This window comes from Hakea prostrata, chromosome 2 (genome assembly GCF_041222555.1).
Source record: "Hakea prostrata isolate BN-2017 chromosome 2, UWA_Hpros_2, whole genome shotgun sequence".
NCBI lineage: Eukaryota > Viridiplantae > Streptophyta > Magnoliopsida > Proteales > Proteaceae > Hakea > Hakea prostrata.
This window is the reverse complement of record NC_142601.1, coordinates 29,319,275-29,335,524: the sequence shown is the minus strand read 5'-3', so window position 1 is coordinate 29,335,524 and position 16,250 is coordinate 29,319,275. Positions and strand designations below refer to the sequence as shown.

At 39.0% G+C, this 16,250-nt stretch overlaps 1 protein-coding gene across 1 annotated transcript in view; it reads left to right on the top strand.

Moving 5' to 3' along the window:
• The window catches only part of LOC149024192 (sec23/sec24 transport family protein), an 83,311-nt gene that overhangs the window by 14,039 nt on the left and 53,022 nt on the right, over nucleotides 1–16,250 (top strand). Inside the window, exons 3-4 of the mRNA XM_089144507.1 lie at nucleotides 6,470–6,523; nucleotides 6,614–6,786. Of these exons, the coding sequence (XP_089000633.1) occupies nucleotides 6,470–6,523; nucleotides 6,614–6,786 (227 nt within the window). The remainder of the gene's footprint in view (nucleotides 1–6,469; nucleotides 6,524–6,613; nucleotides 6,787–16,250) is intronic.

Below are 16,250 nucleotides of genomic sequence, written 5' to 3'. Positions count from 1 at the left end.
GAATATTCATAGAGGATTTTGTGGGGTTCAATATCAGATTTTATGAAGATTTTATTCTTGGGAGATTTAGGACCTTAGTTTATTTTCTATTTTAGTTATTGATGAAACCAGCCCCAGCCAGTCCCCAAAAAGGGCCCAGGCCCAGCCGTGAGCTATGGCCCAACTAAGAGGGCCAAATCCATCCCAGAGGTAGATTGGTCAATTCCTACCCCTAGATCGAGCATTAATGGTGACCCAATTTAGTTTAATTTTATAATTAAGTTATCCTATTTTGGGAGTCGTAGGAGTCAAGTAAGTATTTGTTTCCTTATGGTTTAAATTTCCAGTTTGGTTCGAGTCCTTGAGTTGTTCTGAAATAGGAAAGAATTGTTTCCTTTTAAAAGTCCTATTTTTGGGGTTATCTGAAAATAGGAAACAGTTATTTACTTTTGGACTATTAGTATGAGTTGTTTAGGTGAGTCCTAATTTGTCAAGTTTTGTTTACTTAGGGAACAAGTTACCTATTTGAGTTTATTTGGGTCTACAAGGCTATAAATAGTCTAAGTCTTCTTGTAATAGCAGTCTTGATCATTGAATGAAAATAGAGTTTGAGAATATTGGCTTGTGAAAGTAGTGGGATCCTTAGGGACACCCTGCGGCTGGGTTTGTGCATTGTTTCTTTAACCTCTAGGTCTTCAATCACTATTCAATCATTCTATAGAGAGCTTTCTGCCATTCTTTCAATTCACAAGTAAGTTTAACCCTATTCCCAACCCCAACCTTCTCTCCTTTTTGTCCGCAGCCATCCCAACCCCTCCTCAGTTTCAGACCTTAAAATCACACCCCTCTTAATCACAATTCATCCCTCCCCCTCCCCTTCACTTTCCCCTATATCCTAGGCCTCTCCCCTAGAGTCTGCAAGCCATCCCTTTCTTCCACTGTTTCTGTGCAAAACAGCAGCAACATCCTTGTGTAAACCCCACCTCCCCAGCCCCTTTAGACTCCAAAACACCTCTCCTAGGATCGCACCTAACCTAGGAACCATTCCTCAAGTTATTAGCCCCTTCCAACCTACTTTACCCTAATATGAAATTTCCTGCAATTCATTTTCAAACTTCCCAGTTTTTATCCATACCAAGGAAGAAAATTCGACCGAAACAGGAATTTTGACCTTGCAAAAGGCTGAAATTTCAATGTTTTCGTCGAAACTGGACACTTTTACTGGATATTGAAACTTCAATTTCGAGCCTCATATGGACTCAAAATGACTTGGATTCTTGCATACTTCCTATTTCAAGCATGATAAACACAATAGATCTAGTATTTTGCCAAAAAAATAAAAAAAAATCATCGAAAAAAATTTATCAGTCAAGTATACTAACAGATGATGATTGGTTCCAACAAGTGCAAATTGTATTGCATACAGGCTAGAATCATCAACATACATGAATTGTTTGGTAGAATGGTTACATATACAACAAGTCAACAAAATAAAATGACCGACTAAATCAAGTGATGGTGTCTCACATATATTAAGTTGAAGCCTATATATCATATATCATAAAACAAAAATACAAAATTTTGGAAAATAATTATTAAAATAAGAAAATGAAAAAATGGTAGCAAATAATAAAAAGATAAGTTTAACAAAACACAATCATAGATCATAGTTCTAGGCTAAGAATATATTAATTTCCAGGCAACACAAGATCATTTAAGGCATGAATAAAACAAAAAAAAAAAAAGGGGAAGTTTGGAATTGTTGGGTGTGGCTTATGCTTCACATTCTATTGTTGTCGAAGTTTTCTTTGTAGCTGTTGTGGCTTAGGAGGTGTTTGGAGGCAAAAACTGAGCAAAAGAGGCGTTTGAAGGCAAAGGAGTTGTGGAAATGGGATAGAAATCAACAAAAACTAAGGAAAAATAAGTTGGAATGTTGAAATGGTCGAAATTGCGGTCGAAACCTCTGAAATGGTCAAAATCTCAGAAATTTCGGTCGAAATATGATACTTCTCCAAAATAATTGGAATTTCGTTTTGTTTTTGAAAAATGCAGACATTTCGACCGAAATTTCGACAATTTCGGTTGAATTTTCTTCTATGATCCATACCTTCTCAGATTAGTTTCAAACTTCCCAGTTTCTATCCAGACATTCTAAGATCAGTTCTTAACTTCAGGAAACCCACAACAGCACCCAAAGCCTCAAAACCAGCAACCCTAGGCCTACCTTCAACCGTAGCCGAAACACTTAGAAACCCTAACTAAGTGCTGGACCTACTTCAGAAGATCCTGAAATCTAACCCTAAATTTTGGGTTCGCATTAGTTATTTGTGGATGTGGTTGAAATATAAAGCCTAGGAGTTTCTAATTTTAATTAGTTTATATTTTCATAGGATTTTATTGTTGCTAATTACTAGGATATTAGATTTTATTGTCAATCTACTAAGTTTTTATTTCTTATAAGGCTTTAGCCAGGTTATAAATAGACCCTTATGTTGTAATTAAAAAAAAAAAACTTTTGGAAAGGAGGGGGGAAGATGAATGAAGCTTCAGATTTGTGCTTTTACCCCCTTCTCTCTCTCTCTCTTCTCCTTCTTATTAAGTGTTCTTCTCCTTCAAGTCTCATTCTTCTCAAATTTCACCTTCCTTCCCATATCCTCTTTATCCATCTTTCTTCTGTTCCTCATTGAAAATGCCTGATGGATGGAGGAGAAGCATTATACTCCCACTTTACAAATAGTGAAGGAGAAATTCAAACTTGTAGTAATTATGGAGCCATAAAATTAATGATTCATGCTATGAAATTATAGGAGAGAGTAATTGAAACCCATTTGAGACAAGAAATCACTATTACGGAGAACCAATTTGGTTTTATGCCGAGTAGATCTATATGGAAGCTATTTACCTTATTAGGGGATTTATGGAAAGTTATAGAGAGTTTAAGAAAGATCTTCATATAGTATTTATTGATATAGAAAAAGCTTATGATAGATTCCTCAACAACAACAACAACAACAATAAGCCTTTTCCCAACTAAATGGGGTCGGCTACATGGATTCTTGCCCTCCAATCGTCGGTGTTCAAGGCCATGCTAGATACAAGGCCTAAGCTATACATATCCTTTCTCACCACTTCTCCTAAGGTTATCTTAGGTCTACCCCTAGCTCTTCTAGTTCCTTCAATATGGATTATATCACTTCTCCGAACAGGAGCATTTATAGGTCTCCGTTGAACGTGGCCGTGCCACCTCAAACGACTTTCTCTAAGCTTATCACTTATAGGAGCAACTCCTAGACCAACTCTAATATGATCGTTTCTTATCTTATCCATCCTAGTTTTGCCACTCATCCATCTTAGCATCCTGCTTATTTCTGCTGCTCTATTGAGTTTATCTATATGATTCTTCTTAACAGCCCAACACTCGCCACCGTACATCATAGCTGGTGGTTGGTCGACAACGATCCTATAAATTTTTCCTTTAAGCTTTAATGGAATACGCCGATCACATAAGACCCCGGATGCACCTCTCCACTTCATCCACCCTATTTTAATTCTTTGGGAAACCTCATCTTCTAAATCACCTCTTTTACTTATGATTGAACCTAGGTACCTAAAACAATCACTCGAGGAATCTCTTTATCGTCAAGTATCACCACTTCATCATCTGCCCGATCATGACTAAAGTTACAAACTAGATATTCTGTCTTCGATCTACTAAGTTTAAAGCCTTTTGATTCCAAAGCTACTCTCCATGATTCTAATTTGGTATTAATCCCCACTTGAGTCTCATCAATCAACACAATATCATCCGCAAAAAGCATACACCAGGGGGCCTCATCTTGAATGTCTTTGGTTAATTCATCCATTACCAGTGCAAATAGATATGGGCTTAAAGTTGACCCTTGATGTAGCCCAACTGCTATCGGGAATTCATTACTTTGTCCCCCCACTGTTCTAACACTAGTCACCGAACCATCATACATATCCTTAACTATATCTACATATTTACTTGCAACACTTCTTTTCTCTAGTACTTGCCAAATTAACGCTCTAGGGACTCTATCATAAGCTTTTATGATAGATTCCTATAGTGTTAATTTGGTAGTACTAGAGAAAAGAAATATTGTAAATAAATATGTGGGCATAAATATAGATATATATGATGGTTCAATGACAAGTATAAGAAAGGTGGGGGCAAGGTGGTTAATTCTAAATTCCAGTTGGGCTACATCAAGCATTAGCTTTAAGCTCATAATCATTTGCACTTATATTGGATGATTAAACTAAAGACATTCAGGATGAAATTTGTTGGTATATGTTTTTTGTTGATGATGTTGTTTTTGGAGATGAGACACAAGTTGGGACTAGTACCAATTATGGCATAAATTTTGGTTGAAATCTTTCGGTTTTTGAAAAGAATGAGACGAAACCTGGGTGGAATCGAAAAAATACCATGATTTGACCAAAGATTTCGCAAGTTTCAATAGCTTCTGCCATATTTCGCCGTTTGAGTTTTGACCCCCAGACCATTTTTTCATTGGTTTTTTGTGATTTCAACCGCTTTTTCACCTATAGTAACTCCTTTTCCTTGAATTACACCATTTGCTCCTCTTCGGGTTTTGGAATATTCTTTCAAGGTTTGTTCCGAACATTCCTTTTTTTTGTTGCTTTGTTGATGGCTTGAATGGTTTTGATTTTTGCTTTGTTGATTGCTTGAGCGGGTGTTGTACGGAGTATTTTCCCTTATGACACATTTCCTATGATGGAATATCTACTTTATATTGATGATCCCACCTATAGAAACATAGTGAGTTAGTTCTTAGATATCTTTAAGCATAACATGTCATGGGAAGATTTCATCCAGTTTTCAAAGTATTACTATAGACAGTGGATGTATCCGCTGATTCCAAACAAGCACTGAACTTGGAACTAAATCTTGAGACTTTGTTTTCAGTTATTGTATTTTGTTGTATATGTGGTTTTCTATCAAACTATATGCAATACAGTTTGTTCAATTTTACAAACTTTGTATTTCTCGAAAATCCTCTCCTATGTTAGTATACTTGAATGTTAACTTTTCAGTATTTGTTTTTAAGCAAAATACCAGTTCCATTGTGTTCATTATGCTTTAAATAAGTAGGAGGTAAGAAATCAAATGAAAAACACATCATATAAAGGTTGAAATTTTCCATCGAAACTTGGGTTGAAATGTTCCAAGTTTCAACCAAAATTTCAGTCGAAACTAGCACATCTCGGTTTCTGGCCTAGTCGAAACCAGCCTTATAACTGAGATTGCAATCCTTGATGCCAAGTTAGGATCATAGACAAAACTTTGGAATCAAAAGGCTTTAAACTAAGTAGAATATTGACGGATATCTTGTGTGTAACTTTGGTTGTGATTCGGCATATGATATAGTGGTGAAACTTGATGAGAAAGTGATCCCACAAGGTGATTATTTTAGGTACCTTGGCTTAATCATAAACAAAAAGGTGATATAGAGGATGATATTTCCTTAATAATTTAAATAGCCTGGATGAAGTGGAGAGGTGCTTCCAGGGTCTTGTGTGATCGACATATTCCTTTAAAATTCAAAGGAAAGTAAGTTCTATAGGACCATTGTATGACTAGCTATGATGTGTGATGCAGAGTGTTGGACTATTAAGGAGCATCATATAGATAAATCTGTGTAGCAGCAATGCGGATGCTAAGATGGATGAGTGGTAAAACTAGGAAGAATAAAGTAAGGAATGATCATATTAGAGCTGGTCCAGGGTTAGCTTCGATAAATGATAAGCTATGAAAAAGTCAATTAAGGTGGCACGACCATGTTCAACAGAGACCCTTAATTGCCCTGTATGGAGAGTGATTTAATTCAGATTGAAGGAATTAGAAGAACTAGAGGTAGACATAAGATAACCTTAAGACAATTGGTGAGAAAGTATATGCATAGCTTAGGTCTAGTATCTAGTATGTCCTCAAAAAGAGCTGCTTGGAAGGCAAGAATCCATGTAGCCGCCCCATTTAGTTGGGACAAGGCTTGTAGTTGTTCTTGTTGTTGTATATCTTTGTAACCTCAGATGATAACCTGCTTATGCTTTCTTATATTATTGCATGATTGTACATTGGTCAGTTTCTTTGTATTATTTTATGAATATAAATATTCTCATTTGTTTGTTATATAAGGGTGATGGACTTCTTAAACTTACTGTTTCATTTAGTGATGATGGAGAGATTACCTTCTTTTATGCATGAGCCACTCATGTGGCTGAAAGTATCTCATTCTAAAGAAACCCAAGGGTTTTCCTAGTTTTAAACCCAGGGGAAGTAATCACTCAGAAGATAGATTGGTCTCCTTATCATAATCTTGGTCATCAAATTTATTTACTTCATGTCTAAAGTGTGCACACTTCTTACTAATTAAGAGCTTTAGTGTGTTGAATTTGTTGAGAACTGATAACTGATGTATGGTGGATATCTTTAACTCTCTTGCAGCTTCAGAGGAGTTTTTGGAACTTATCAAGAGTGCTCTTTTAGCAGCTTTGGAAGGTTGGTGTTTGGTTAGATCAGTATCATTTTGCTTCTCTCCTGTTCATGGGTTCTTCCAGAAGCCTGATTATTTTTTTTCCCTCTTGGCAGCTCTTGGGCCAGGATCTCTTTTTGGTCTTGCTACATTCAGCCATAAAATAGGATTATATGATGTTCAAGGGCCAATACCTGTAGTGAAGAATATTTTCATTTCCCCAGATGTGGATGGCACCCTACAAATTGAGCTTGAAGATGCAATGCCTTTGTCATCCTTTTTGGCTCCCGTATGTGATTTTCAAACACAGCCAATATATGATATTTATAGAATCCTTGCTGTCAACTTGTCAGGATGAACTTTTTTTTCCCTGCTGATAAGTGAGCTTTTGTATTAAAGGAGATCTGTACAGAAAAGGCCATCCCGAAGAAGAGTATTCCTCCTAACCTGTGTATGACACTAGAAGAAAGCCAAATTATAAGCTATAGTAGGCATGTCCTCAGCATCTTCCTTTATTAAATCCTCCAACTCACTAGGAACTATGCAGGCTCCCACTTAAATTGATCATTAACCAGCTGTACACTCAGAAAGTCTGCTTCTAGATTCTGTTGCTACACATGAATGAATTCCTGCTGCTGAAGCAACAAAGCTCCTGTTGGATTCCCCTTTTCACCTTTTCAACTCTTCATGGGCCTTGGAGTCTCCCGCTAATAATGTTGATTTAAAGCTTAGAGTCCAATCTTATGGACATCCCCTCTGATAGCCCTTCTGATTGCAATAGAGCAGCCCTCAATGAACAGCTCATGGTAAGGACTGAGAGCTCCTCCCCTTCGCCTGTATAAGCTATTAAAGGGACTACAGCAGAGTCTCTAATTGTTCCTCCATAATAAGCTGCTGAGTTAAAAATGCTGCATCACAATGCAAGCCATCATATCTCGGGGAGTTCTGATACAAGAGCTGGTCCTTGGTATACTACTTGTCTAGTCCGTCTGCACAGTCCATTTTTCCGCTAGGCATTATGACCTAGCATTTCTTCCCCTGAAATGGAAATGGCAGCTCACTTGGACGTGGCATCCTAATAAAAAATTTCTGTAATTCCTTTCAGCCCACAAGTGCTGAATGGTAGAGCAGAGGGTAATTTCCCAATAATTCCCATCTTATCATTCATTCTTAACTGGTATCTAATCCAAAGGGCTGCTTCATTCACCCTTCCTAGCACCCTCCTCCAGGTTGGAGAACTCACTCTTGGCAACCATCTCACTGGGCTAAAATACTGAGATCTCAGTGAGTTAGGGGAATTTTCCTTCCCAACTCAATTATCTAACTTGATGACTTTTAAGGGTCTTTTGGGTTAGGACTTGCCATCCAGCCTATTTTAGGTATTCTAAACACAGCGGTGGCCTCAGATTGATGAGAAAACAATTGTAAGTGTGAGTTTCACTTCCACCTCAAGTTTGAAACTTACTGCACTAAATATGTGAACATGCATACTTATAAAACCTATTGTGCACATCACACGCTTAATATTTATGAAAATATTAATGTCCAAAAAGCAAAAAAAATATAGTTTATTATATGTCACACATTTTCATCATCAGTTCTTAAGTTATAAAGTTTACATGACTTAATTGGCAAAGTTGCAGGCTACAACACAAGTGTATTATGGTAGAAGCACTAAGCAGCTCCACCAGCTCCACCAATTCTTGTTCAAGCACCACTAGTACCAGCACCAGCACCAGCACAATTCCACCTCCACCAGCTGACGTAACCAGAGTCGGGCCATAATAACAGTCAAAATTGGGCCTAGGGTGATAGCCCCAAGTCCCCAACACCCTATGGCCCTCTAGTAAACCAGGTATTTTTGTTACTTTGCATTGTCCTAGTTGAGTCAAGTTAGGGTTTAGTAGGATCCCAATTCTACTTTTGTTTTTTGAAATTGGTTGGGTTAAGGACAAGTTATTGAAGAGTCCCAATTAGAAAGGGGACCCCTTAGTTATGGTCCACTCCTTACAAGGATTCTGTATCTACTCTTGTTTTGCGATTTGGATCAGCCTTGGATGAGTTATGACAAGTCTTTTGAATGTGGATCTCAAGTACAATTAAAGTCCTAAATTCCTAATTAGAATCACCTTCTAAGTTAAGAGTCCTAATGTGAGTTCATTAATGTAGGCTATAAATAAACTTCTCTAGGTTGTAAAAGCCAAATTTGACGTTTCATGAAATTTGCCAAGAGAGGAGTAGTGGGTTTCCCTAGGAGGGTAGACTTGTGGCTGTGTGTGTCTATAATTTTCTGCAATTTGAAGTCCTTCAAAGCATCCATTCCCTCCTTCAAGTAAGTACAGACAACCCCACCCCAGCACCTACCTTCTCTTTCTTCTCTCATTCGAAGCCTCTTTCCCATCCCCAAAACCCTAATCTTTTAGGCTCCCCCCCCCCCCCCAATCACACATCACCTTGCCTCCTTCCCATCCCCTGCAGCAGTACCTCACTGTCCTTCTCCCCCACCTAAACCGTAAATTATGCATTTTCTCTTCTTCACACAAACGCTAACAACCTTAGACCCTCTCACCCCAATACCTCCCAAACCCTACACCTGAATTCAATTCTTTCTTGGAGTCACCATCCCATTTCCCCCCCCCCCCTCCACCTTCAATTTCAACCCTAACCCTGCTCACTCTTTAGGAACCCTAAAATTTAGGAAACCTTAATTTTACACACAGTAGTTTTGAGAATTAAATCTGAAAATTATACTGTCAAAACAGGTTTGTCTCTCTTACTTCCCTATTTCAGTCTGGCTGAACCCTATTCTTCTTCCCAATGAACCCTGAATCACCCCTTGACCTCTAAAAACCATAGCTGCCGGGTTTAAAAGTTCAAAATCCCTTAGCTGCAGGGTGTATCTAGCCTTAATTAGCTGCTTTCCCTCTGTGAATTGCCCTAAAAATCCCTAACAGTAGAGTTTTAAGAACCCTAATTTACTTCTGAATTCAATCTAAGTGATCCTGGAGACTAGCCCTTGATTTGGGGGTTACATCACCAACTCTAACACCAGCTCCACTAGGTCCTGCAGCTCCTCTACCTCCTCGAGCTTTAGCAAATTCTAAATAATTTTGCTGTTTGTTAAGAAGGTATTTCTCCCCCAATGGGGTATTTATAGTGTACAATTTGGTAGAAAAGCAACTATGAGAAGGAAAGGATAGTCAGAAACAACTCAAGGTAGGACTTCCAGGACTGGATTCTATTAGAAGAAGGAAAGAAAATGGAGATGGAAATATCCCTCTCGAGGTCTTGCTTTAGCACACTAGCACAATCCTGAGAGAGGAAAATCCCTTCCTAAATACCCTTGATCATACTCCCCCTCAAGTTGGGATTTAGATCACACATGCCTGACTTGGTCAAATTGGATGAAATATACGTCTAGGAAATCCCATATTGAAGACACTGCTATTTGATCTTCAGACTTTACAAGGGCATACAAATTAAGTCTGTTTTCCAACTTTTCTTTGATGAAATGCCTATCAATCTCCACATGTTCGGTCCTATCATGCTATATTTCATGACATCTAGGTGTACAGACGGAATATGTATGACCACATAGAGCACTTGAGACAAGTCTTGAGGACCCTAAGGAGGGAGGAGCTCTTTCTCAATTTGAAGAAATGTGCATGCATGCTGCTTAAGGTGAACCTTGGTTCATTATTTCTTCTGAAGGAGTAGAAGCTGACTTGGAGAAGGTTAGATGCATAACACACTGGCCTATTCCCAAGACACTCATGGAGGTTCAAAGCTACAATTGACTAGCATCCTTCTATAGGAGATTCATGAAGAACCTCAGTACCATCATGGTCCGATCACAAAGTGTGCAAAGACCGATTAGAGTAATGTTTAGGGATAAATAGAAAGAACCCAGGTCTCGGAATTGGCGACTTGGGCTAGATCCCTAGAGCCTGGTTGTTGGGTATTTGAGTCCTTACCGGACTTGTCTTTCTGGTAATTGAGTTTAAATTGTATTCTTTTTCTTTTTTCTTGTAAATAAATCAGTCAGTTCTAGAGTTCCTCACAATGTGAGTGAGGTCTCCGAACGCTCTCGATTTCTCCTCTTCTCTCTACTGGAGTGTAACTGAAGAGGGAAGCAAACTCTGCCAGTCCCCCCCATACTAGTCATGACAAAACCAGTCCGCCCTTATGGAGATCATTAAATCATGTGCAAAGAGATGTGGGTGGCTCTACATTTAGGCCCCTTTATATAGCATGTCATCGGTGATGGATCCATGGGGACTCCATGTTACCAAGCAATATCATTATCCTTCATGATTGAACAGCTTATAAGTTGAAATAAAAACCATCATATTTAAAGTGAAACAATTAAATTACTTGTAGCTTGTAGATTTTCAAAGCCTGGTGACTGGCTGACTAGTCCAGTATCACTTAGCTTGCTTCCACATCTTATTCTGCATGTAGGAATCCCAAGTCAAGGAGTTACTGTAATACCTCTCATATGTGTTTACATGCTCCACACACGTCTCCATAGTTAAAAATTTGGAGGAACAAAACTCTAGGGTAACCTTCAGTGCTACATGGTTGGAAGCCAAAGTCCTGTGGCTGCTAATACTGTACTTGTGGGTATGGGTTCCTGAATCAGTCACTCAATAACTCACCTTCGCTCCCATATGAAAATTCTCCAGGGTTAGGGTCTTGAGGAATATGATGCCCTCTATATGAAGAGTCGCCACTATAACTAGAACCGGTGGTGTGATTGTCTACCTTGAGGATTGGCGAAGCTAATGTAAGTGCCACTAGCACCTGTGTTGGTGCTCATACTCCCCATGCTCTCTACCATACCGTGTGTGCTCATATCACTCATATCCTTGCTGTGGCCATGCCTCCTATAAGTCTAGGGTGGGGCACCATGGTCAACAACCTGTGACATGGGTGAACTGGGTCTCACCATTGAATCTCATTGGTTTTGACGGTGGTGACACCTCCCTTCGACTTCCACTTGGATCACTAGCACCTACAACATTACCACCTACATCAGCAACACCACTACTACTTGTACCTCTAACACTGCCTCCCTGACACTGAGTTTGACTTTGAGGTTGGGTAGTATCATCATCATCATCTATAGAGGTCCCACTCTCATCTGTTGTAAAAGGTCGGCAAGGTGGCTTCTCAAATGGTATAGCTGGTTGTGTATACACTTCACCCTCATCAGAATACATGTGGGCCTCCATCTCAGCTGGGTCCACAGTAGCAACAATAGTGGGATCTGACGACCCTCTTGGCTGATCCATCACTAGTTCGAATGGACCTGATTAGGAGATGCAGTCAGAGAGGAAGTAGATATTCTAATTGGCTCCAACAGATAAAGTCCATTGTCTAGTTTACCACGTCCAATCTCCTTCCCCGTGACCTGATCCTGTAAGACATCGTAAGATGGGAAAAATGTCACTTTACAATTCAAGTCATGTGTAAGACTACTGATATAGAGCAAGTTAGTACAAAAAGAAGGAACATGTAAAACCTTAGACAAAGTAAGTGATGGAGAATGTTGAATGGTCCTTTTTCTAGCAATGGAAGAATAGGACCCATTAACAATTCGAACTTTTTCCTTTCCAGAAGTTGGAGAATATTGTAAGAAAAAGGAGGATAAACCTGTCATATGATCTGTGGCTCCTGTATCAATAATCCAAGGAGTAGAAATTGAAGAAACTTGGAAGCCTTGAAAAGTTTTACCTGAAGTAGCAAGGTAGGAGTTGGTTTGGTTAGTAGAGGAAACAGTGGTAAAGGCTGTACGGGCAGGAGAAGACTGTAGAATACATCGTAGAGTAGCTAACTCCTCCTGTGAAAGACCAACATCTGCAGAGGGTGTTGTGGAAACTGTCTCAGAAATATGAGCTTTCGGTTTTTCTCTTTTTTGTGCTCTTTTTTGCTCAAAATCAGCATGCTTCCCATGGAGCTTCCAACAATTGGCTTTGGTGTGATATGGCTTGTGACTGTGTTCACACTTGAACATCTCTTTAGTTGAATCAGATTTAGTGCTGAGAGACTGTAAGGCTGATTTCTCCACAATAGGAGCATGAAACATGGTTAATCGACGGCTTTACTCACACTGAACAAGTGCATAAGACTGTTCTAGTGTAGGAAAGGGAGAACGACTTAATACTTGCACTCTGATCTGATCATACTCCACATTCAAACATGCCAAGAAGTCATATACCCGAATATTATCAATGTGTTTCCTATAAGTAGTCACATCATCTGGATTAGTGGGGTGATAATCCCCATAATGATCCAACTCCTGCTAAAGAGAGCGCAACTCAGCATAATATTGGGTCACAATCAGTTCGTTTTGGGTAGCTCATGAAGCTTCTTTCGTAGCTCATAAACCTGTGCATCATTCCCCAACTGTCCATAGGTTTTAGTAGTAGCCTTCCAGATTTGGGCTGCAATATCATGTAATAGGTGACCCCTGGTTGGATGCATGGAATTCAAAAGGAATGACATATTAAGAGAGTCATTTGATATCCATTTATCTTGTAAAACACCTGCGGTAGTAGGTTTGATAGTGGTGCCTGTAATGTATCCAACTAGTCCTCTTCCAGCAATAGTCAGGTAAGCAAATTGAGACCAGATCAAATAATTTGTGCCATCAAATCTTACCGAAAGAGGATGAAGAGTGGGGTAATGTTCGGATCCAGTGAGAGCAGTAGTACCATCGGTGGTTGACTGGTTGCCATGTTGAAAGAATTGTCTGCAATTCCTCGGTCTTCACCCCTTCAAAGTAACTGAAATGTCGCAGAATGCAATAGCCAAACCACAAAAAAAAAACTTATAAATACCCCTCTTTCTCTCTCTTTTTTTCAACTATGAAAAATTACAAACAATCCCCTGAAAAACTGGGAAATTACAATATGGCCCCTAGAAATATGCAGAATTGCACATAAGCCCCTATACTGTGTAAATTTTGCAAATAGGTCCCTTAAAAACTGTAAAATTACGAATAAGTTCCTAAAATTATGCTAATTTACCAATAAGTCCCTGAAGAATGCAAATTTACAAATTAAACCCCTCAAGCATCGGTTTTAAGTTTAGGTATAAACCCACTGTTTGCTTTCTTTCTTTTGCTTGTTTCTTTTCTTCTCTCGATGGTGCAAGAAGCCGCGGCGATAGCAGCGGCTGTAGCAGCAGGGTTCCTCTTCTCTTCTTCTTTCTTTCCTTTTTCTTGTTTTTGCAGCGGCAGATTTCTGTCCAAAAACTGAAGAACGATAGGAGTAGAAAATTTCAGAGAATTGAGGATTTCTGCATCTATCTGTTTCAGATTTCTGTCCAAGAATTGAGATTTCTGCGATAGTTGCAGAAAATTCTGTGATGATTGCAGAAAATTCTGCAATGGTTGCAGAAGAGAGAGAAAACTGCTATGGGTTTTACGGTTGCAGAAGAAAGTTGCAGAAAAGAAAAAACTATGATGGTTTTTTCGGTTGCAAAAGAAGAAAGAGAAAATTTGTAAAAAATCTGCGATGGGTTTTGCAGAAGGGAAAAAATAGAAGAAGGTTTTGCAGAAGGAAAAAAATAGAAGAGGATCCTAATCGAACTTAGGCTCTGATGCCATGTTGAGAAAGTCGATTGTGGTAGAATGGCTTGTCAAACAATGATCTCAAGCCCTCTATTTATAATTAAGTGGAAAGTACACTATTACAATGAATAGAATTTTACATGAATACAAACTCTAATTGAACTCCTAGTAGAATCCAACATCCTAAGATTTGGGGCATTAGTTCCATATAGCACCTACTAGTCAGCTGCATCACAAAATGTAAGAATGCATTAGCCTCAGGGTCTTGGCAAGTAAATCTTATACTTATAGTACTTCACTACTTAGTTGTATACTTAGTTGAGCTAGATATACTTACTAGGGTCTCCCTTGTTCCTACCTACAACTGCAGCAGCCTTGCCAACTCCCACTGGCACCCCTGAAATCCTTGTTTTGTGCGTACATGTTTAAAGTTTTGACAAAAAGTTAGTACAAGTCCAAGTACTATATATGAAAGAAGAGGGTGAAGAAACCATGAAATAAGTTTCTGGCCTCTCCATTGATTAGCCTTTGCTTGGAGGGATTTGGCTAGCTTCTTTACCACCTTTAGCACCGCATTAATTGGAGCTCAAGCCCTAGTTTAAACTTGTACTGGTACTTGGGGTTCAGGTTGTAAGCTGGTGTTGAGGAAATTAAAAACTTGGTTAGTGACTTTGTTGTTTTTTAAAATGCAATTAACAATTCAACATTCTAAAGTACATATTATACAACATAAAATGACTCCCTAGACAAAGTGTAAAGGATGCATCAAGTGCTTCTCCCATTTCTCATCAATGATATGTGGGCCAAGGTGGCTTCTTCTTAGTGTCCACCATCATCAAAAGTCACAATGGTTATGTATCCCAATTTAGGGTAAGGATTTATTGAGATAATTCCTTAAAATTTAGGGTTAGCCTAGAAGCTTCCAACAAATAATCACCAAAGTTCTAATGGGCTGACTTAGGGTAACAAGGAATACTCAGGAAGAGCTAGGGAGGTTTGTGGGTTATTAGGACTTTAACAATATCCCATGGGATGATTATGGGAGACTAAGAATTATCCTAGGGTTGATGGGAAAGAAGAATGAGATTATTTGGATCAGGTTGGAGATATCTCAAATTAATATGGGATGTAAAGGGTTGATAAAAAGTAGCTTGGGATGGTTACGGAAGAGTGTAGGGATGATTAATGGGATGAAATAAGAGATGGGAGATTTCTAAGGTTTCTTGGGATGAATCTTGGTAATCTTCCTTGGATCTTTCCCTTTTTTTTCTTTTTTCTTTTTTTCTCTCTTCTTTCTTTTTTTTTTCTTTCCCCTCCCCCCCCCCGTGTTTTCAGATTGCCATAGGTCCGAAAGAGGGAGCTGAGAGGGAAAGAAAGGGGGGGCGGGTTGCTGTAGAGTTTTGGGGAGGTGGGGGAGGGGCTTAGGCAGGCTGCAGTAGGTGTGGGAGGGGCTTCTTGGGGCCTCGATGGGAGCAGAGGGGTTTTCCTAGGGCTGCAATGGAGGTAGGAGTTTGGGGAAGGGGCTGGGGGTGTTGAACTTACTTGATGGCTGCTGTAGATCGAAGAGTACTTCTGGTTAGGAGGGAATGCCCTCCTTGTCTCGATTCTCCTTACCTTGCTGTCTGAAGGTGTTCTAGGAGAATGCCTTCTTTGTAATTTTCTCTTTTAGTATTAATTTATAATCTTACCTACCAAAAAAATAGAAGTTTTAGAGATGTCATGATGAATGCCTCTTTACTGACAACTATTAGACCATTACAGAGTTGGCAACTGTAAAATATTAAATATAAATTTTTATTTTAACTTGAAATGTGAAAAAATAATACTAAAATAACATTGATGTATAATTGATGTTACTAGGGAGGGTCCGACCACTTTTATCTACAGCCCTATAGGAAGGTTGAATCTGATGAGGGTTATTTTGGACATCTCACCCCCACTTTTGGAGCCCAGTTGGGCTAGTTAGATGCAAAATGCTGTTAAGATTCTACATCTACTTTTATTTTTAAGTTGGGGTTTTGTTTTGGTCAAGTTATTGAAGGAGTCCTAGTTAGAGGGGGTTCTCCTTAGTTGCACTCCACTTTCTACAAGGAGTCTAGATCTACTTTTTGTTTTGAGTTCTTGGTTAGCAAGTTAAGATAGAGTCCTCATCCTATTAGGAGTCCTAGTTGGAATCC